The sequence below is a fragment of the Trachurus trachurus genome, assembly GCF_905171665.1.
Source record: "Trachurus trachurus genome assembly, chromosome: 12".
Taxonomy (NCBI): Eukaryota; Metazoa; Chordata; class Actinopteri; order Carangiformes; family Carangidae; genus Trachurus; species Trachurus trachurus.
The window spans coordinates 1,086,079-1,109,614 of NC_139908.1; the positions used below are offsets into that span (position 1 = coordinate 1,086,079).

At 40.8% G+C, this 23,536-nt stretch overlaps 3 protein-coding genes across 4 annotated transcripts in view; 1 reads left to right on the top strand and 2 right to left on the bottom strand.

Moving 5' to 3' along the window:
• purbb (purine-rich element binding protein Bb) overlaps positions 1 to 10,998 on the bottom strand; it is a 77,286-nt gene extending 66,288 nt beyond the window's left edge. Inside the window, exons 1-2 of one of the 2 annotated variants that reach the window (XM_083983666.1) lie at positions 10,428 to 10,998; positions 4,273 to 4,781 (exon numbers count right to left, since the gene is read on the bottom strand). In XM_083983666.1, the coding sequence (XP_083839792.1) occupies positions 4,286 to 4,781; positions 10,428 to 10,930 (999 nt within the window). In that variant the 5' untranslated portion in view covers positions 10,931 to 10,998 and the 3' untranslated portion in view covers positions 4,273 to 4,285. Of the gene's footprint in view, positions 1 to 2,414; positions 4,782 to 10,427 lie in introns of those variants that run through there. The other variant, XM_083983665.1, reaches the window with a different exon arrangement.
• Positions 1 to 23,536, top strand: part of sec14l7 (SEC14-like lipid binding 7) — a 251,691-nt gene that overhangs the window by 185,364 nt on the left and 42,791 nt on the right. The window lies entirely within an intron of this gene.
• On the bottom strand, positions 14,868 to 17,421 carry ved (ventrally expressed dharma/bozozok antagonist; the record flags this gene model as incomplete). The annotated part of the gene is made up of 3 exons (XM_083983900.1): positions 14,868 to 15,185; positions 16,147 to 16,442; positions 17,139 to 17,421. The coding sequence occupies 3 exons, from the start codon at positions 17,419 to 17,421 to the stop codon at positions 14,868 to 14,870; spliced, it is 897 nt and encodes a 298-aa protein (XP_083840026.1).

The window sequence follows — 23,536 nt, forward strand, 5'->3', positions numbered from 1 at the left end:
CACAGAGTTGTTTTAGAGGGAAATACAGAGACTGTTGATGAAAAACTGTCCCTGAAGGCAACGTGCATCAGTGGTTTTGCATGAATTTACCTCTAAAACAACTCTGTGTGGTAACGTTGTGTTATTATCTCATAGCGTGGTGAATGTGCAGCTCACAACTTGTCCACCAGAGCGTTGTGGAGTTGTTGGATTGTGTATTTGATGAGTTTGATGAGGGAAACCAAGAAATCCCATAATGAGCCTCCGTAGCGTAGCTCTGAGCAGCTCACGGCTCTGCTCCGCCGTTCTAAAAACAGCTTGCACCAACAATTAAAGGTAACGAACCTACTGCAATGACTATAGGGATTATGGTGATGGGCCCATTTGACTAAATGTTGAACTATCCCTTTAATAACCATCCTGATCTGAACTGTTGTCGGCCGTTTCTGCATCTCAGAAAACCTACAGCAAGTGAACGCACCATGAAAATACATATCTGACAATCAATATCAAATGTATCATGATTAACTGGTTTTAAAGACGTTCAGATGTTAGAAAACTGAGAAATATTCAAATTTAACGAACCGATCAAAGTTTGAAATTTTACCTTTAAAATGATCAATTATCAATAATATGATCACCTGCCAATCAATTATTAGGCCCAGAGACGCCGTTCAGCCCTTTAAAGGGTTAATGCCACTGAGAACTGAACAGACTGAAGTGACAGTATTGATTAGTCCTCCAATTAACCGTCTGAAGCCAATAAAACGTCAATAAGCAGCAATTAGAGGATTCAAACCCCCGATCAGAGCAGCTTATTGATCCACTGGAGCTGCAACCAACAATTATTGTAGATATTGTGTATTGTTATCGTCAATTAATGTGATCGTTATGGATCAGAGCTGTCGCCTTGGAGACCGGTGTCTCCAGGGAAACAGAGATTATTGATTAACTGATCGATCGTCAAAATTCACCAATTAATTTCCTGTCAATTGACGACTTCATTCAGATTTGAACTCAACTGTTTCCTCCGGGGTCAAGGAAGGAAGGAAGGAAGGAAGGAAGGAAGGAAGGAAGGAAGGAAAGATGGAGGAAAGGAACAGATTGGGTCAAGGAAGGAAGAAGAACGAAGGGAAAGAAAGGAGGAAGGAAGTGGAAAGGATGGAGGGAGGGAGGGAGGAAAGAAAGAATTAAAGAAAAGGAACAGATTGGGTCAAGGAAGGAAGGGAAATGATGGTGGGAAGAACTGGGAGAAAGGAGGGAAAGAAGGATGGAGGAAGGGAGGAACAAAGAAAGGAAAGGAGTGGAGAAAGGAGGGAGAAAGGAGGGAAGGAGAGACAGAAGGAAGGAAGGGATGAAAGAAGGAACATTGGAAACAGATTGGAGTTGACGTTGATCAATAATAACGATCCAATAAAACAATAAATCTGATACTTACAGATCATCTATCGATCGATTGATTATTAATTTCAACCTGGAAACATAAAAAATATTAAATCAACTGAAATGAATCATCGACAATAATCGATTGGTTGTTCATGTCTTTTCTTTTTAAGGAGGAATGAAAACTCTGGGAACTTTGACCTTTGACCTGATGACATCATCGTTCTATCGAACATTTATAAAATCAGAATTTAACAAATTAACATAATGAAACATGTGTAATGTTGTGTTTCCTGTGATGACTTGCTGCTTTTCAGTTTATAAATAAAGAGAATTAAAGGGATAGTTCACTCAAAATTGAAATTGCTTTCAGTTTCAGAGTCCTCCGTGGCTTCTCTGAGTTACAGGGAGTCTCGGCGTAGCAGTGCATGTCCATATGACGGTTGAGAACGGATACCAACTGTCTTCGTAACAAAAAGACACACCAAAAAACATCCAGATACCTCCATGCTGCTCGTATGTAATGTCCCTCTTGTATTGAAGCCCCGATATGAGAAATTGTTCCGCTTCCACTACAAACAAGCTTAAAATATAGACTTATATAATTTTTTTCGGAGCAATTTCTCATGTTGGGGCTTCAATACAAGAGGGACATTACATACGAGCAGCATGGAGGTATTTGGATGTTTTTTGGTGTGTCTTTTTGTTACAAAGACAGTTGGTATCCATTTGCAACCGTCATATGGACATGCACTGCTACGCCGAGACCCCCTGTAACTCAGAGAAGCCACGGAGGACTCTGAAACTTCTCCCAGCCCTTTCCAAATTTGAATTTTGAGTGAACTATCCCTTTAAAAACATAATTATTGAACATCTGGAACATGCGAGACAGTCGGCAGCTCAGCGATCAACATATTGATCAGCGATCAGAGGTTTAAGAATGTACAGTCACACTGTGGGTCATTGCATTTAAAGTCGTTTTAATTAAGGAAGTGTTATACTGTCACTCTAGGAAAAACAAAATGAAAAATAATCTGGAGCTTTGAGTCACAACTTTGTTTTAAGAAATTAACCTTTTTCTTTTATTTCTTCTTTTTTTTTTTTTAGTCTGGAAACTCTTTTTTTTCTTCTTTTTTTTTTTACACAATACATTTTTTTTCCTTTATAATAAGTATTTCAAAATATCTTTTGCTGGTTTGTTTGGTAATATCTCGTCTATAAGTAGAATTTCATTTCAATATAGTTCTCTTTTTGAAAAACAAAAAACAAATAAAAACAGAAGGAAAAAACATCCATCAGTGTGTTGTTTCTGTCCGGGGTCCAGATGTTGTCCAGAGGCCGACGCTGTTTGGACCCGGGTAGTGGCAGATGAGCACCGTTACAAAGTCTCATATATATATATATATATGTATAATCAGAATAATATTAATATTAATAATAGAATAATATCTGTGCGTTGGCCTCCACAGGGAGGAGGAGGAGGAGGAGGAGGAGGAGGAGGAAGATCGTCCTCGCTGCATCACCAAGATCGTATGTTTAACATAAACCCAGCTGAGTCTCTTCTCTCTTCTCTTCTCCCTGAAATGAAATGAAATGCATTTTTTCTCTCCCGGAAATGCATTTTATTTCATTTCTCAGGGAGAAGAGAATTGAAATGAACTGCATTTCCGGGAGATGAAAAAATGCATTTCATTAGAAATTTTCCCTGAGAAATGAAATGAAATGCATTTCTCTCCCGGAAATGCATTTCATTTCTCAGGGAGAAGAGAAATGAAATGAAATGCATTTCCGGGAGATGAAATGAAATGAAATAAAATGCATTTCTCTCCCGGAAATGCATTTCATTTCATTTCTCAGGGAGAAGAGAAATGAAATGCATTTCCGGAAGAAAAATGCACGCATTTCCGGAAGAAAAATGCACGCATTTCTGGGAGAGAAATGCATTTCATTTAATCTCTCAGGGAAAATTTCAAATGAAATGCATTTCCGGAAGATGAAATGCAGATTCCGGGAGAGGCTGGTTTACGAGGCTAGTTTTTTCTAGTTTTCCTTTCCTTTATTCTAGTCGAGTTGAGTCTTTTTTCCATCCAGCGGCCTGATGCTGATGCTGCTGTTTCACCTCCACATCTGGATGCTGATGCTGTTGTTGTTGCTGCCACATCTGGCCGGGAGCGGAGCATCCTGCAGCAGCTCCATCCATCCGTCCTTCCTTTACAGTATTCCTCTCTGGTTCATCTGACTCACTTGCAAGAATCCCACACACTTTTTTTTAATAAAAAATAATCATAATAAAAACCAAAAGCAAACAGCTGCTGACTGAGGAGAGACCTGGACCCGACAGGAAATAACAATGGATGCTCTTCTCTCTCTCCGTCGCTGAGCAAGGGAAACATCTTAAACAGGTTGACTCCTCACTCTTTAAATAGAAACTATGTTGCAGATAGGAAAAGCATTCATTGGCTTCTTTTCTAGAAAGAATAAACCAATTTGCTGGTTTTAGTAGGTTCTCTCTCTCTGGTTTAACCCATAACTCACTCCTTCCTTTCTTTCTCTTCTCTTCTTTCTTTTTTTTTTTTAACACATCGAGTCCACTTTTTTTTTTTTGCACACACACACACACCACCACTCCAACCTTCACCCTACACACTTTCTTTTTTTTTAGGATAACACACCGATACTTCCCCCTGCACATTTACATTTTTTGTCGTTTTTTTGTCTTTTGTGTTTCATTTAACGCCATTTAACGGTACTTTTTTTTTTACTTTTACTGTAGTTAGGCTATTACAGCACGATTTGTCATGCACTTACTTTATCTTTTTATATCGCAAAATACCCCCTATGTTGTTGTCGTGTAAAGTGGACTAACAGCTGTCTGGTTCCTCTCTTTCTTTCTTTCTTTCTTTCTCTAACATCATCCTCCTCATCAGTCGTCGTCCACGTCGTCTGTCTCGGACTCGTCCCTCCGTTCGTAGGCCTTGTCGCGCTGCTGCCGCTCCTGGATCTCCTTCATCTCGTCGGCGTAGCGGCTGAAGGCGCCTCCGAACTTGCCCCAGGCCTTGAAGGGGATGGTGATAGAGTTCCTGTAGCTGGGCTTCACCTCGCTGACGCGCAGGAAGACGCCGTACTTGTTGGAGCCGACGTCGAAGAAGAAGCGTTTGGAGTCCACCATGATGGACGTTCCCTCGGGGAGCTCTCCGCTGCCGTGGCCGTAACCGTAGCTACCGCCGGGGCCGAAGCCGCCGCAGCTCAGCTCCTCGTCGTCGCCGCCGTAGTCGTCGATGAGCTTGGCCAGCGCGTCGCGGAACTCGATGAGTCCCTGAGCCGGCAGAGCGATGGTCTGACCGGCCAGCATGCCGCCCACCGGGCCGCCGCCGCCGAAGCCCGGACCGCGGTTCACCGTCTGACGGATCCGCAGGAACCTGAGGGGGAACATAGGGAGGCACATGATTAACCGTTTAACCGTTAACCGATAACAAGAACTTTGACTGATTAATACTATCGGTTATTTATTTATTTTATTAGCTCCTTATGTCGTCAACTCATGGGGGCGTGTCGACACGTGCAGAGTTCACTGCCTTCAGTCATATTTAGCAGCAAAAAGTTACACAGGAGGACTGACAGTATGTGCAGCAGCCCCCATGAAGGAAGATCAGACAATAAATGTAGCTACACGGACATAGATGTGAATCACCTGTAACTACGGCGCTGGGAAAAAAAAATAAAATAAAAAAAGAGGAGGACGACGTGGCTGCTCTCCAGCCTGTTCACCTGCAGCTCTCCTGCAGCTCCACAGAGGAGCTGTCAGAGGAGCTCTGCTGCTCCTTCAGCCTGGTGTTTGGCTGCACTTTGTATAAAAACACTTCTACATTGGATGATCTAACCTCCATATGAGTGCGATCAGCTGAGACAGAGCAGAGTGGATGTGGCGCTGCTCTGTCGCAGCGCACGTGTGTATTTAACGGCCAAAAACAAGATAAGAAAATTGGAGCGATATTTTTATTTTTTTTTGCCGTGCGCCACAATCTTAATCTTATCGGTTAACGGTTAATAATCGGTTAACGAGCGTTGGTTATCGGTCAGGAAAAAAATGCAAAATGTGCATCCCTAGTGGAACATCGACGTGTTGATGAGAAGAAGTCACCACCGCTGACTAGTGATGTCACCATTATACATTTTCTTGGTACAATTATCCACCTTTTTCTGAACGTCAACAACGTAGCCTGTTTTGCCGGTTTTGCTCTTCCGGTGGAATTTTATGTTTACGTTTCCATTCGTTTCGGTAGTTTAGGTAAATACATGGATTTTTTTTTTCTCTCCAATGAAAATCTGTAAAACGCATGGATCATCACGCCAGCTTTTAAAGGGATAGTTCACCCAAAATTGAAATGTCACTCATTATCTCCTCCCCCTCATGTGGACTAAGGGCTGGGAGAAGTTTCAGAGTCCTCCGTGGCTTCTCTGAGTTACAGGGGGTCTCGGCGTAGCAGTGCATGTCCATATGACGGTTGCAAATGGATACCAACTGTCTTCGTAACAAAAAGACACACCAAAAAACATCCAAATACCTCCATGCTGCTCGTATGTAATGTCCCTCTGGTATTGAAGCCCCGACATGAGAAACTGTCCCGAAAAAAAATTAAATAAGTCTACATTTCAAGCTTGTTTTGTAGCGGAAGCTTCTCGAAGCCAATCGACTCAGGACAATTTCTCATGTTGGGGCTTCAATACAAGAGGGACATTACATACGAGCACTATGGAGGTATCTGGATGTTTTTTGGTGTGTCTTTTTGTTATGAAGACAGTTGGTATCCATTTGCAACCGTCATATGGACATGCACTGCTACGCCGAGACCCCCTGTTTTTGGGTGAACTATCACTTTAACAGTGGATATCACACAGATGTACATCCGTGTTAAAAGCCAGCGTTAATAGATCCATGCCTTTACCGCAACTATGACAACGACTGAAAACCATGGAAACGGAAACGTAAAATTCCACCGGAAATACAAAACCGGCTTCTGGGTTTTGACCATAGATAGATGACGTTCGGAAACTTGTGGATTGTTTTACGAAGCCACAGGAACCTGAGGTAGAAACATCGACATGTCGATGAGAAGAAGTTTTCACTGCTGACTAGTATATTTTTCCAATTCAATTCAATTCAATTCAATACTTTATTTCGGACCCAGCGGCGGTCCATAGAACAATAAAAATAACACACATACACATAGAGAGCCGAAGTGGAAGCAGGAAGTAACGTCACCATGGGACCTCAATTCGAAAAAAGTCTCCATACGAATGAACGGGAGTCAAAGTTTTATTTCGTGATCCGTTGGAATTGTGCCATGAGAAAAAAACTCTGTCCTCTACCTGTTTAAAACATCACGTTTCATGAAGAGAAATCAGCAGTTTGTTGTAAAACTATAGGATGAATCTCCTTGTTGTTTACAACTACTTCCGGGTAGAAAACCAGCATGAGAACAATAGTGACGGACAAGAGTTTCAATATAATTTTTCATGTCACTATATCACCGTTTAGACTAATCTGATGTTTGTAAAGTTTATAAAACCAATGATTGGACAAACATTACTATTTCTGTGTGCATGTTTTTGTAATTAGTCATGGTTATCATAGATTAGCCGGGCTAACGGTTAGCTACCTGTTTAACTTTAATAACTCAGTGACTCAATAAACGCTCCATGAAAAAATATTTTCTCCAGCGGATATCTGAGTTCCAACATGACTGAGCTAACTGGAGTAGTTTCATGTCGTGTCCCACAACGGGAGGGTTTTAACAGCTGACGTCCTGATGGTACCACCGTTAGCTTTGCTGCCGCCGTTAGCTTAGCTACCACCGTTAGCTTAGCTACCGCCGTTAGCTTAGCTGCTGCCGTTAGCTTAGCTGCTGCTGTTAGCTGTCCCGGTCAGCTGCAGCCACTGATGCGACACCGTGATTCCCCCAATAAATACCACACATAGCGACACAAAACACACACACAGAAATAGTAATGTTTCTTCAAGCATTTCAGATTTGTCTAAACGGCGATCGATCGTGACAACGGGTAATTTCATCCTCCACTTCGTTTTAAGCATCGGACCTCACTACATTTTGAGGGCTGATTTTAAGGGCAAAATCGCACTTCCCCTTGCTCCCTAGAGTAATGGGACACCCTACCCCTACACGTGAACGCGCAAAATATAGGGTTAGGGCAAATATTTAGGGCTAGGGGGAGAATTGGGACAGGGCCAAAGACTCCAGGTGGCGTAGGTGACGTCACCATGGCGACCAAATGGCGTCCTTAGATCTGTAGTCCGTAGAGCGTCTTCACACTAAATACATTCTTCTGTTGCCGTTTTACAACAAACTGCTGGTTTCTCTTCATGAAACGTGATGTTTTAAACAGGCAGAGGACAGAGTTTATTCTCATGGCGCAATTCAATCGGATCACGAAATAAATCTTGGACTCCCTGTCACTACCCGATCTGTGACAAAACTGGTCTGCGCATGCGCAGGCCGGCCGCCATCTTGGACAGCTGCCTACGGCAACTCCACTTGGACAAACTTCATTTGGGCACTGCCCGATTTGCGTACATGCTTAAAGACCCCCTAAACCAAAAATGCACTTTTTTAAATGATTAACATGTTAATTTAGTGTGTGGGCTCTGTTACAAGGCACTTCAGGAGCAAAATTGCTAATCCACGACATAAATGAGTATTTTAGACTTGAAAATTCAGTTTCAATCGGTTTCAATACCAGACTCTGAAAAAACTGACTCCAATTTTTCAAATTGAAGTCAGTTTTCGTGCGTCACGAAACTGTAGCAACCAATCCCGTTGATTTTCCCCCCATCTCATTACATAAAATATGAACAGGGTACAAAGCGGGAGTAACGTACGTTAAACAGCGATGACGGCGACGTTGCTCTGTGTTCGGGTGAGGAGCGGTGATACCAGCCTGTTACCGAGCAGCTCAGAGACTCTGGGCATGGCCCCTGGATGCGAGCACCTAAAACACTCTATATTCACAGCAGCAGCAGCAGCAGCGGCGGCTCTCTGCAGCCGTTGTTTGCTGTAGTAGTTCACCGCGACAGTGACACTCTACATATACAGGTAGATGCAGTGTGTAATAGCGGTTGGTTGCGGTGGCTGAGCGGCAGCGTCGCCGCCTTGTAAGCGGGAGACCCGTGTTCGAGTCCCGTTGTGGACTTTCTTTTTCTTCTTTTTCTTTGTTATAAACTTTATTCACATTTCGGTTTACATTCAAATTTACATTTACTCGCCGGAGGAAACACAAGCTTGCACGTGAAACCTGACGTGAGCTTCGTGTTTTGAAATCACCGTTCTGTCTCAGCTGCCCCTGACGCACACCGCCGTTACCTAGCAACCCTGACCAGGCAGTCATGCATATGAATAGCAGATGAATTTTTCAATGAGGGAGAAATAATGCACGTGTTTTTAGTGTCTTGGAGAGTTATTTTAAACAACTTTGTGTAGGTAAGCAATTTTAATCAAAGAATAGTCATAGCAGAGCATTTTTACAAATTTTAAAATGCCTCTTTAGGGGGTCTTTAAAGTTCTGTGAATTTAAAATACGGTACTGTGAAAATGATTAAAAAATAAAATAAAATAAAATAAAAACCGCGGAGGTCCGTCATAAGACAGCCGCGGCAGATTCGTTTATTCAGTGAGTGTTGTGGTAGTTGTGATTGTTTGTGGTTGTCATGGTGATGAGGCCGGCGAGAAAAGAGGACAGTAAACATTAAAAGTCGCCTGTGTTCCTGTTTTCTGAGCATCAAGATCCACAACCACCACAACCAACCCTCAGTTTACATTACTAATAAAGTATTTAAAAAATAAAAATAAAAAGATAAACCGTCTCTGGCGACGCACATAGGGCAGTGATCCTAAGTCAATTCAACTAAGTTTGTCCAAGTGGAGTTGCCGTACGTAGCTGCCACAAATCGGGTAGTGACACTCCCGTTCATTCGTATGGAGACTTTTTTAGAATTGAGGACCCATGGCGACGTTACTTCCTGCTTCCGCTTCGGCTCTCTATACACAGAACAGACAGATATTCCAAAATATCACGTATTTACATACAAGCTAAAACGCCGACACCTCCAGAGATTTTCTTGGTAGGGTTAGGGATTATCCACCTTTTTCCGAACGTCAACAACGTAGCCTGTTTTGCCGGTTTTGCTCTTCCGGTGGAATTTTATGTTTACGTTTCCGTGGTTTCGGTAGTCGCGGTAAATGCATGGATTTTTTTTTTCTCTCCAATGAAAATCTGCAAAACGCATGGATCATCACACCAGCTTTTAAAGGGATAGTTCACCCAAAAGTTTCAGAGTCCTCCGTGGCTTCTCTGAGTTACAGCGGGGCTCCGTGCAGCAGTATTTGTCCATATAACGGTTGTCAATGGATACCAACTGTCTTCGTAACAAAAAGACACACCAAAAAACATCCAGATACCTCCATGCTGCTCGTCTGTAATGTCCCTCTTGTATTGAAGCCCCGACATGAGAAATTGTTCCGCCGGTCGGTGCAAATCACGCAAGATTTGCACCGACACAGGAAGAGCAGTGAACTGAGACACTGGGAGCTTCCGCTACAAACAAGCTTAAAATATAGACTTATTTAATTTTTTTTCGGAACAATTTCTCATGTCGGGGCTTCAATACAAGACGGACATTACAGACGAGCAGCATGGAGGTATCTGGATGTTTTTTGGTGTGTCTTTTTGGACGAAGAAAAGTGAGCACCATACGCAACCATCATATGGACATGCAGTGCTGCACGGAGCCCCGCTGTAACTCAATGAATTTGGACATTTGGATGTTTTTTGGTGTGTCTTTTTGTTACGAAGACAGTTGGTATCCATTGACAACCGTTATATGGACATGCACTGCTACGCCGAGACCCCCTGTAACTCAGAGAAGCCACGGAGGACTCTGAAACTTCTCCCAGCCCTTAGTCCACATGAGGGGGAGGAGATAAGGAGGGACATTTCAATTTTGGGTGAACTATCCCTTTAACCTAAGTTGAGGATAATAAAGCACCAACCTTCCGCGCTGGTTCTCCTTCAGGTCCAGGTAGTACTTGCGGTTCTCCCGGACCAGGAACTCGCTCTTGAGCGCCCGGCGCGGCCCCCCGGCCCCCCCGTCCTCCTGGGCCTGCGCCGCGGCCTGGGCCAGCTGCTCCGGGCTGCTGGGCCCCAGCTGCGCGTAGTGCTCGATGAAGTCGCCCAGGTAGTCGCGGAACTCCGCGGCCACCGACAGCGACAGCGTCAGGCGGCTCTTGGAGCCCCCGGCCCCCACCTCGGCGATCTTGATGAAGCGGCCCTTGCTGTTCTGCTTCACGTCCAGGTAGAAGCGCTTGTTCTGGATGTCGAGGCGCTTGGACGCCAGCTCCTGGGTCTCCTGGTCCCGCTGGAAGTGCTGCTGCTGGGGGGGGGCACCGCTGCTGCTGCTTCCACCTCCTCTTTCTCCTCCTCCACCTCCTCCTCCTCCGCCGCCGCCGCCGCGCTCACTCCCGCTGTCTCCATCCGCCATCTTCAGCTCCACCATCCGCTCCTCTCCTCTCCCTCTGGTCGCTCCTCTCCGTCCTGCGTAGCTGCTTTCTGCCTGCGCGCTCCCGCCCGGCGGCGCGCTCCCGTCACGTCACAGCGTCACAGCGTCAGAGGCAAACCCCCCCGGAGGAGCGACGTGATTGGTCCGCACGTCTGCCACTCCAGCGCGTTGTCGCGGCAACGGCTTTCCTATTGGTCCGCCGGAAATGTCAATCACGCCCCACATTTAGTGTTCCCACCGTGTTTTGTTTTTTTGAAAAACTTTATTATTGTTCAACAATAGGCTACAGCATAAAGAAAAGAGAAAATAATGTAAAAAAGAAAAGAAAAGAAAAAAATAATAAAAGAAAAAGAATAATAATATAAATTAATTAAATGAATACGTGTTTTTTTTTTTTACTTTATTATTGTTCAACAATACTGCATAAAGAAAAGAAGGAATGAATATATAAAATTACATAAATAAAGAGCGTAGGAACAGAAAATAACAGAGATGGCATAAATAGAAAAAAAGGTTGAATAAATAAATAAAATAAATAAATAACATAAAATAAATGAGTAATATAGGAAGGATGAAAAATGTAGATATAAAAATAAATAGAATTAAAATTAGAAAAAAGCAGAGATAAATAATAGAGCAATGTAAAGAGAGCTGATTTCATTTTCTAAATTTCAGTTCAGTTAAAAATAAAGGAAATGAAGGAGTTGCTTTGGACTTTTTTTTTTCTTCTTTATGAGGAATTACCAGAGTCTGCCACTCCAGCGCGTTGACACGGCAACGGCTTTCCCATTGGTCCGCTGGAAATGTCAATCACGCCCCACATTTAGCATTCCCAACGGTTTTTTTTTTTTTTGAAAACTTTATTATTGTTCAGCATAAAGAAAAGAATAAATAATATATATATAAAATGATATAAATAAAGAGCGTAGGAACAGAGAACATACAGAACGACAGACATTCCAAGACATAAACTGACAAGAGAGATGGCATAAAAGAAAAAAAAGGTTGAATAAATAAATTAAATAAATAAATATCATAAAATAAATGAGTAATATAGGTAGGATGAAACATGTAGATATAAAAGTGAATAGAAATAAAATTAGAAAAAAGCAGAGATAAATAATAGAGCGATGTAAAGAGAGCTGATGAGCATTTTTTGTTAGTTACAACATATTTCAGAGACTAGAAAATGTCATTTTCAAAATTTCAGTTCAGTTAAAAATAAAGGAAATGAAGGAGTTGCTTTGGACTTTTTAACTTTATGAGGAATTTACCAGAGTCTGCCACTCCAGCGCGTTGACACGGCAACGGCTTTCCCATTGGTCCACCGGAAATGTCAGTCACGCCCCACATGCAGCGTTCCTCGTCAGCCATTGGTTGAGATTGAGGTTCTGTTTGCCTGTGCTACTTCTTGTCAAACTTTCTTTTCTTTTCTCTTTTTTTTATATTCTCCATCGGTTGTGAAATTCTCCTTGTTTGTCTGACACAATATGTTACATAAAATATAAACACAGTTTGTTTTTCTTCACAGTTATAAAGTGAAAAAAAAAACTGGGTCACATTTTAACAAGTGGTTTAAGACCTTTACTGCACAAATATTATATTATACAATCATTTTAATGTATAAATAAGTTCATAAATATTCTGCATGTACAATTTAATTTGAATAACATCACATGACAATCAACAGCAAAATAAAGTCTTAAAAAGTAAAAGTGCTCACTACACACAAAAATAAAAGTACATCATCTTGTTTTATCTACTTTAATCAGCACTAATTGAATATTTATTTTCATATTTCCTCATGTTAAAGGTCTGAATTCTTCCATATTGAGGTAACAGAAACAGAACAGTGATGATGGGATGTGAGGTCCCTGCCTGCAGTTCCGGGCTCGGCCTGCAGGTGTCAGTGTGACTCCACCGGCAGCTCAGGTGTGTTCTCTGTTCACTTCACTGTCTGATCAACAGAGTCTGTAAATATGGGATGTATTTTATATAGTTGTGTTTTTTATATGAAACGAAGCCACAAAGAATCTGAGGTTTTAAATGTGAAGCATTAACGTTTATGTTGTTTTAATTTATAAGGTGGATTCACTCTATATCTCTATAAATGTTCATCTACGTGTCCTGTGATGTTTAGATCAATAAACACTAGCACACTTATAAACACATTAAAGGGATACACCAACTTTTTTTTTTCATGTCTTGCCTCACTCCCGAGTCCATGACCAGCAGATAGACAGCAGTGTTAGCCTGCCTCCTACCTAAAGTCGCTAATTTAGCTCAAACGCTGGAAGTGTATAGGTAGTGTTAGCCTGCCTCCATCTACAGTCGCTAATTAGCTTAGCTCAAACGCTGGAAGTGTATAGGTAGTGTTAGCCTGCCTCCTACCTAAAGTCGCTAATTAGCTTAGCTCAAACACTGGAAGTGTATAGGTAGTGTTAGCCTGCCTCCTACCTAAAGTCGCTAATTAGCTTAGCTCAAACACTGGAAGTGTATGGGTAGTGTTAGCCTGCCTCCACCTAAAGTCGCTAATTAGCTTAGCTCAAACACTGGAAGTGTATGGGTAGTGTTAGCCTGCCTCCTACCTAAAGTCGCTAATTAGCTTAGCTCAAACACTGGAAGTGTATAGGTAGTGTTAGCCTGCCTCCTACCTAAAGTCGCTAATTAGCTTAGCTCAAACACTGGAAGTGTATAGTGTTAGCCTGCCTCCACCTAAAGTCGCTAATTAGCTTAGCTCAAACTCTGGAAGTGTATGGGTAGTGTTAGCCTGCCTCCACCTAAAGTCGCTAATTAGCTTAGCTCAAACACTGGAAGTGTATGGGTAGTGTTAGCCTGCCTCCTACCCGAGCTGAAATCAGCAGTCAGAAGCTGGTTTCATTTTAGCTCTAAACTCTGTAAATATATCACTTTATCCACATTTCAAACACGTTTAGGAGAGAAAGTAGCCGTTTAGATCAGCAGTGTGTCGTTAATTTGTCTAAATACCAGCTGTTTACAATTTTGTTTGGACGAATTCGGCGCTACTCAAGCTAGCTCAACACTTCCAGTGTTTGAGCTAAGCTAATTACGGCGATACGGCTCTATCTCCCATGTTACTGCACGCACAGTCGAAAGGATGGTGTCTATCTGCTGGTCATGGACTCAGGAGTGAGGCAAGACACGAAAAAAAAATGTTGGCGTATCACTTCAATCCTGAGCAGGAACATTGAGCTGGTTGGTTTCACTGTCGTCAGAGGAAAAACACTCAACAGTTCAAAATACGATTGTGCAACATGAAAATCACACGTTATACTTTTGTTTTCCGCAGAAATATGAACAAAAGCTGCACAAACACTGAGACCAAACTGACTCTGAGTCCAGGGCCGTTGTATAGGGGAGAAAGGTGATGATAATTCTAGGGGCCCAGCGCCCAGTGGGGCCCATAAAAAACCCCAGTAGTCTAATCTTTGTATGACTGATTTATTCAGCATAAGACCCTGACTAATACTCATAGTAATGCTGCATTAGCATCATAACAAAGAAGGCTAAATAAAAAATGATAATACATACGTAGTCTAAGAAAACAAAGTGGAAAAGTCAGGGGGTAGGGGCCCACTTCAGTATTCTTTAAGGGGGCCAGAATTCCTAGCAACGGCCCTGTCTGAGTCTCATGTTGTGTGTTTGTGTATCAGATGTGGGTCTGTGTAAACACACAGAGAAACTGTGAAGCTGTATAAAGTCTCAGTGACAGTTTTTTTAAATTTTATTTTAACAACAATCTGATTTCACAGTTATTACATTAGAACAAAAATCTAATTAAACATTTCATAGATTCAAATTTAAATATTTCCAGACTGTACATCAGTTACACACACACACACTCACACACACACACAGACACACACACACACAGACACACACACAGTATTGCACACCAGCCTGTCTGTTATAGTCAGTAGTAGTGGGGGTAGGGGGTGTAGTACTGGTAGAAGGCGTCCAGCGGCGCAGCGGCGTGGAGGCCGTGGTGGACGTAGGCGGACCCAGGGGGGGCCGGGGGGGCCGCGGCCTCCTGGGACCCCACCGCTACGGCCGCCGCCGCCACGGCCGCGGCGTGGTAGCGAGGGTACGGGCGCGGCCTGAAGCTCTGCAGCTCCAGAGGAGAAGAGCAGTGGACGAACTGAGACGCCACGTTGGCCTGACAGGCCTGAGCCAGAGCGTCCTGCACCGACCGCTTCAGCTTCATCCGCCGGTTCTGGAACCAGTTACGTATCTGAAGAGGAGGAGGAGGAGGAAGAGTTAAACCACAGAAGCTTTAAATATTATATAAATTATTAAATCTTTATTTCAGACCCAGGGGGATCCATATCACCATAAAAGCAGAATGGTTAACATTAGCAGAATGGTTAACATTAGCAGAATGGTTAACATTATGCGTTATAGTTATTGGTAATGTCAGGGTAAAGCCAGGAACATTCATATTATTATTATTATTAAATGAATACAATTTAAAATATTGTCCAAAATGAAATAAAAGTAATAAATTCAATGTATAAAATGTAAGTATGAAAAAATCTAACATAATAATATAATAGCCTATAATGAAATGTCATTAAAAAAAATCAAAATATATTTTTTTAATTAAGTAGAATACATTTTTTAGTCCAAGTTATGAAAAAGTAAAAAAGAATATATATATATATATTTACCAAAATAAAAATAAAAGTTAAAAAAAGTAAAATAAAAGTAATAAATTCAATGTATAAAATGGAAGTATAATATAATTTAACATAATAATATAAAAGCCTATAATGAATTTTCTTTTTTTTAAATCAAGTAGGCTAGAATAAAGTTTAATTTCTAAGTTATGAAAAACTTTAAAAAAAAAAAGAAATTATTTAATAAATGTAATAAGTACATGTCATTCTCCTCTCTGCCCATTTCCTGTCTTTCTCAACTAAACTATCAATTAAAGGCAAAAGCCCAAAAATATACTTAAAAAATAATGATATTTATCTATTTATTATAATCTATTATTATATATAATTCTTTTTTAAATTAAGTAGAATAAATGTTTTAGTCCAAGTTATGAAAAAGTTAAAAAAAAAATTAAGTAAATGCGAAAAAAATTCAGATAAAAATTTAGATTAGCTAAATAAAATAAAGCGATAAATAAAAAAATAAAGAAAATAAAATAAAACTCCATCAGCGTGAAGCGGCGTCTCCATGGTTACCTGTTTGTCCGACAGGCTGAGCTTCCTGCAGAGCTCGGCCTTGTCCTGCGTCCCCAGGTAGGCGTTCCTCTTGAAGGCTCGCTCCAAGCTGCCGATCTGCTCCGCCGTGAACGCCGTGCGGGGCCTCCTGCCCGCCGGCGGCGAGGGCGGTGGCGAGGACAGCGTCGTCGTCGTTGTCGTTGTCGTCGTGGCGACGGAGCAGTCGTTGGGCGCCAGGGGCGACAGGGAGCGACCGCCCTCGCTCTCGTAGCCGGACGTCTCCTCCTCCGTCCCGCTGCTAAACCCCGCCTCCAAGCCTGCAGACAGGAAGTCACATCACGTTAACGTCAAACACACAGAAATATAAAGTTAAAAAGGTTATTTTACACTTAAATATTCAACTTATAAACTTTATGAATAAAACTCCAGACTCATTTATTAACATTAGGCTAAATAAACATTTCATTAACAGTGAAAAGCTAAAACATTAAAGCTGCTTCATGAACCAATAAACAGATGTTATGTAACATTTATTTATAATTAAATCACTGAGCTTTAATAATGAACTCAACATTATTTACAAATACACTTGGATTTAAATCACTTAGAATAAATAAATAATAAGAAAATAGTGTCTTTAATGAGCTGATATTCAACCAACAGTAACAAGATGAAGTTAATGTAAATTCATCAGTTAAAGGGACAACAAGGAGTTTTGGTAACGTAGATTCATCCACATTAATATGAGACTTTTTTATTGTCGCGGAATTTTTCGTTCTGCCGCTGGAGAAACTCCTCGTTGTCCCTTTAAACTAGTTAAACTAACATTAAATGAACTTTAAAGAACTAAAAGCAGGAAACAGCCTCTTTTAGTAACAGTATTTCAAAAAATAAAAGCATTTTGCAGAATAGCACATGCTTTAAATCCACTCTAACTCTCATAAAGGCTTAAATAACACCCTGACATGGACTTATTATGGGATGTAGCGTAGTAGCAGTAGCAGTGGACTGACCTGGGTGACTGTGGGAGCTGTGGTGCTGCAGGCTGAACCGGTCCTGGTCTAGACCCTGGTCCTGCTGCAGCTGGTCTGAAGCCTCGGGCCTCGTCGTCGTCCGGCTGTAGAAGCCAGGGAGACTCTCTGCTTCGGTCCCACAGGCGGCCGGTCCACTGGGCTCACGGGGCTGCTGGGTCTGGGTCTGGTGGTTCAGATTCTGGTGGTTTAGGTTCTGGTTGTAGTTTGTCTGGTTGTGCTGGCTGCTCTGGGCCATCCACTCGATGGAGAAGTGTCCTCTCATGTCTGTAAAGCAGCAGCAGTAGCAGCAGTAGCAGCAGCAGTAGAAGGTGTAGTGTAGCTGTAGAGTCTCTATAGTTCCAGTCCCGTGGGGCGTCGAGCAGCTCTGAAGCCTCCTGGTCTCGGCTCCTCTGCTCTTATAGGGGGGGTCCAGACCTCCAGACCTGCAGACCTCAGTCAGTCCAGACCTTCAGCCCCCGGAGATCAAAGCAAAGCACAACACATCCTCCTCTACCCCCCCACACCCCCCCTCAGACCCCCGCTCTCCTCCTCCTCCTTCAGTTTTCACAACTGCAGTAATTAAGACGTCTCATTCAGTCTCAATGAGGCTGTTACAACCTGGCTCCACTCAGTCTGGGAGTCTCTCTACACCCCCCTCTACCCCCCTCAACCCCCCCTCTACCACCTCCACTCCTCCTTCCTGCCTCCAAACACAGATAATAGACACACCTCACCCCCCCCCCCCCTCCTCACTGTCTCCTCTCCATTACACTGTAAATCCTCTGCACCAACAACCAACAACAAACTCTTACCAAGAATATTTGTCTTATTTCTAGTCAAAACAAATCTCATTCTACTTAAAATAAGACTCATCACATTTACAGTAAAGGGACAACCAGGAGTTTTGTAAAAGCGAAGTGTTTTCTCACTACATCTATGAGCCTCCGCACCGTGAAATTCTTTGACTGGCGCAAGACAGACTCATGTTTTCATTCATCAAGAATTAAAGTCAGAGGTTGGAAGACGATCACATACCGTCGTAGTTCCCACCATAAACGGAGATTCGGCGGCGTTATTCTCATGACTCGCCACGAAACCGAAAGTAAAGAAACGCTGGTCGGCTCGCCCAGCATTTCCGCCACCACTAATAATAACAAAATAACCATAGAGACAAAACCATAGATTTATCTAAAATGGACCATTAACAAGTGGTAACGGAGATTCATCCACATTAATATCAGACTTTTTTATAACCAAATAGAAACTCCTGGTTGTCCCTTTAAAATAAGACTCATCACATTAAAAAGCAGCTTGTTTTTAGACACTTTTTACTTCTTTCAAGCAGATTTTCACTTGAAATAAGTAGAAAAATCTGATAGTGGAGCAAGTTTTTCTTTCTTATTACAAGCACAAAAACCCTGCTTTCACTGGCAGATTTTTCTACTTATTTCAAGTGAAAATTAGTTTGAAACAAGTGAAAATGATCTAAAAACAAGTTCATTTTTAGGTGATGAGTCTTATTTTAAGTGGAAAGAGATTAGTTTTGACTAGAAATGAGACAAATATTCTTGGATAGATTTTGAGTTTTTGCAGTGTAAGAATCACGTTTCTTTTTTTTTTTTTTTTTTTTTTTTTCTTCTTTTTTTTATTGTGGAAAAAACAAAACAGACAATACAGTGCACATGCATTGATGACTTACAATGACATAAAATGTGAAATTAGGTGTGTGTGTGTGTGTGTGCGTGTGTGTGTTTGTGTACGGTAAGTCAGTTATGGTATATTCTATAAATGGTGATCATAATAATGGTGAAAAAGAGACTTAGTGGATAATAATAGTGACTTTGGTCATAATAATACTATTGGGGTAGAGGGAAAAAGCGAAAACAAAGATTGAAAACATAAATGAAAAAAAAATAAATAAATAAATAAATAATAGAAAACAAATAAATTACAATTGTGACAGCAATAACTCAACAGCGATAACGACAAAACCAAGCGAGCAAACAAACAAACAAACAGAGCAACAGGAAGAAGTAAGAGAGAAAAAATAAATAAATAAATAAAAAAATAAAAAAAAAATAATAATAATAATAGTAGTAACAGCGATTATTCTACAGTGTAGGGGAGAGGTAGGAACCAAAGGTACAGGAGCGGTTTGGGAGCGGAGGTGAAAAAATAAATAAATAAAGTAAAATAAATAAAGTTTTGGATGGGGAGAAAGATAAATAAATGGAATATGAATAAATGATAAAGTAGGTAATGATAATAAAATAAGATACAAATAATAAGAATTACTAATTAGAAAATCAATTTGAACAGCGGGGCATTGGGCCGTGGTCCCCCATCCCCACCTCCCCCCAGCAATACCCCGAATCACGTTTCTGCTACTTTTATTCCTCAACGATGACTAAACAAAATAAAAAAAACATGAAATATCAACAGTTAGTTGTTAAATTAGGAGTTTAAATAAAAGTAAATACATGCATTTACATTATTCTACTGTATTGACTAAGCTGCAGTGAGACAGACGAGGATAGAAGCTGCCAAACACAGGAAGTGGATCAAAACAAATCAAAATAAAAGCTTTTAGTTTCAGTGAGTCCTGAATATTAATCACTACTAATGAACTGCTTTTCTGTTTCATGTTTATAATACATACATAAAAAGGTTGTTTTCTTTTAACTACAGGATGAGTATTGTTAAATTATGAATTGAATTTCCCTCTAGGATGAAGAAAGTTCCTCTTAAAGCATCTCACTGTGAATGTTTAGTCATTATATCTAGATTACAAAAATACAGAATAGAATAGAATTAGATAAATAATATAAAATGAAACCTGCAGAATAATTTAGATTTAAATTATTTAGATGTAAATGTGGTTAAATCTGTAAGAAACGATGAACCAGATGTTTGCAGCTGTTTGGATCAGTGAACTCATCAGATTAAACCTGAGTCTCTGTGTTTTCAATAATCAATAATCAAAGGTCTGAGCAGCGTTAACGACCGGTGACTGAGTGGTTTAATGTGACGATGACGATGATCCGGGATCAGCCCACAGATTAAAGGCTCAGTGACGAGTTTTAATGTCGCCTCATTAATTAACAAACAACCTGAGGTTCAATGTTCAATATCCGCATCAGAATGAAGGTAGTTCTGCAGTAATACTGAATAAAAGTGTTTAAAAACTAACAACACTGATGTAATTCACTGTAATGACTCTTATCCTCATTTTAAACTGGTTATTTATACTGTTGAAGTATCTTAGTTGTATGATACTTTAATAACGTAGCTTCTTTTTACCAGTGTAAATGAATAAACATCAGCAGATTTATTTAAACCAGTTAAAATGAAGTTGAAGCAGCGACACGACAATGTATAAATACTTAATACTGAGTTATATAAATAAATACTGTGTTACACATAGGCTACTGTATGTATAAATATTATTTATAGGCCTAGAGAAGGTTTAGTGTGGTAGAGTTATATAGTATATAGGCTATAAATATGTTATAATACTACAGTGCATAAATACTTCCTGTTACAACAATAAAAGTCTTCAGGTGAAATGTTGTTTTTCTGGATTAAAACGTGATTATTATTGATGATGTGGATTATTAATGAGTTTATTATTGATGTATTATTTATCTGTAGTTCAACAGTCCGGTGAAGTGGAAGTACCTGTAACTGCTACTTTAGAGTAAAAGTACCTTGTTACTTTAAGCCTTCATCCTCCTCCTCCTCCTCCTCCTCCTCCTCGGCGCCTTCAATCAGCTCCTCTCGATGCTAAACAGGATTATTATGGGATTGGGATCAAGTCGAGCACCTGATAACGACCTGGTTTTACCTGAGGAGGAGGAGGAGGAGAAGGAGGAGGGGGGGTGTGAGGGGGGGTGATGAGGGGGTGAGGGGGGGTCTAGTCCTACCTGAGTCTCTCTGGTCTCACCTGAGCAGGACTGACGCCGTTTTGTGTGCAAATGCAGCGCGAGCTCAGAGGACTAATCCGGTCAATGACGTAACGACCTCCATTGATGAGATAATGAGAGCGATCAGGCTCGTGCACGGTGCACGGTGCGCGATCCCGGCGCGGGAAAATAAATTCAACTCTGAGAGAGAGAGAGAGAGAGAGAGAGAGAGAGAGAGAGAGAGAGGAAGCTGCAGCTCACTGACACCTGACTACGTCACTGTGACGTTTAATATCGATGCAGTGAATCAATAGAAACATGAATAAAAGTCAAATTATTAACTTTACTTTATATTTCAGTCAATTTACTTTAGTAGCCTATATTAATTTAATATCATTAATATCATATTATTATAATACAATACATGTTATATAATTAAAGGGATAGTTCACCCAAAATTCAAATTTCACTCATTATCTACTCACCCTCATGTCAACTAAGAGCTGTGAGAATTTTCAGAGTCCTCCGTTCCTTCTCTGAGTTACGGGGGGGTCTGCGCAGCAGTATTTGTCCATATAATGGTTGTGAATGGACACCACGTTTCTTCGTCCAAAAAGACACACCAAAAAACATCCAAATACCTCCATACTGCTCGTCTGTAATGTCCCTCTTGTATTGAAGCCCCAACATGAGAAATTGTTCCGCCGGTCAGTGCAAATCACGTGAGATTTGCACTTACACAGGCAGAGCAGTGAACCGAGACACTGGGAGCTTCCGCTACAAACAAGCTTAAAATATAGACTTATTTAATTTATTTCGGAACAATTTCTCATGTCGGGGCTTCAACACAAGAGGGACATTACAGACGAGCACTATGGAGGTATTTGGATGTTTTTTGGTGTGTCTTTTTGGACGAAGAAACGTGGTGTCCATTGACAACCATTATATGGACAAATACTGCTGCGCAGACCCCCCCGTAACTCAGAGAAGGAACGGAGGACTCTGAAAATTCTCATAGCTCTTAGTTGACATGAGGGTGAGTAGATAATGAGTGAAATTTGAATTTTGGGTGAACTATCCCTTTAATATTTTATTTATATAATTATTTTATTATGTATTGTTTGTTCTTTATATTCTTATCCCATATGTTGTTATTGTCACTGTGTGTAAAGCTGCTGCTGCACTGGGATCAATAAAGTCTATCTATCTATCTATCTATCTATCTATCTATCTATCTATCTATCTATCTATCTATCTATCTATCTATCTATCTATCTATCTATCTATCTATTTAATGTTGTTCATATTTCTACTCCACAACAACAACATGTCAGTTAGACACCGACATAAATATTTATTACACATATATGATAGCTAATAATCTGTTAATGTTTAACAACAGGCTGCTTTTATTTGAGTAATAATATTGTATTTATCTTGATCCTGTTCAACTTGTCACCCAGGGTGTCACCCACCCTGATTTTCTTTTTCTGATGGCGGTCTATAGATATAAAGAGTTGTTGACCTGAATAATAATAATAACAGACGGTGCGTTCACTGACCGTCAGATTTCTAACTGTTTCAATTTCTATTTCTAACTTATTCTCTAATACATGGTACCTTTTTGCATATCCCTCGTCTCTGGAGTCATCCTTTATTATCCATCAGTGTAATTAATTTCCTCCCTAGTCGAACCTGAACATATGGGAAACTACTAGCCCACACCAACAGTAGTCACACACCTAACATTGGTTAAAGCTACTGTAGACAAGTGTTACATTTCTGTGTTTAATTATTTTCCATCCAATTGTTTTTTTTTTAATTCAGCTCCATTTAAAACAAAACACAACAAAACAAAAACGTTTTAGTCTCATTTTCAGCAGTTGAATCAGTGACTTTTATTTTGTTGAATCTAAATGAGTTTCATGACATAAAAACATAAAAGAGTTTCTGTGTTATCGTCTTATTTTGAAGGAGTCGTGACCTCAGACCGGGTCCTGGTTCAGGTCCTGGTTCAGGTCCTGGTTCAGGTCCTGGGATCAAAACTGTAAATCTGAGTTGTTATAAAATAGGCTTTACTTTTAAATACTCTAAGTGTATTTATTTATAATATATATATCTAATACTTGTCCTTTTAACTCAACACATTCACTGTCACATGACTGAAGTCCATAAATAATAATCTGTCTCTCAGAGCTTCAGACTGTTGACGCCTCGGTGTCTTCGTCTTCGTCTCGTCTGAGTCCTGCAGACTGAGAGAGGACGAGAGACACCGACTCACACAGACACACAGAGAGAGAGAGAGAGAGAGAGAAACAGACAGAGAGAGACAGACAGAGAGAGAGAGAGAGAGAGACAGAGAGAGAGACTGATGGAGGTGAAGGAAACTAAACTAAACAAATGATCAGAAGCTCTTTGAACTCGTCACTGAACCAATCAACTCTGTTACTGCTGCATTCAGGGTCCTGTTCCTCCACCGGGAAACTACTAACACAC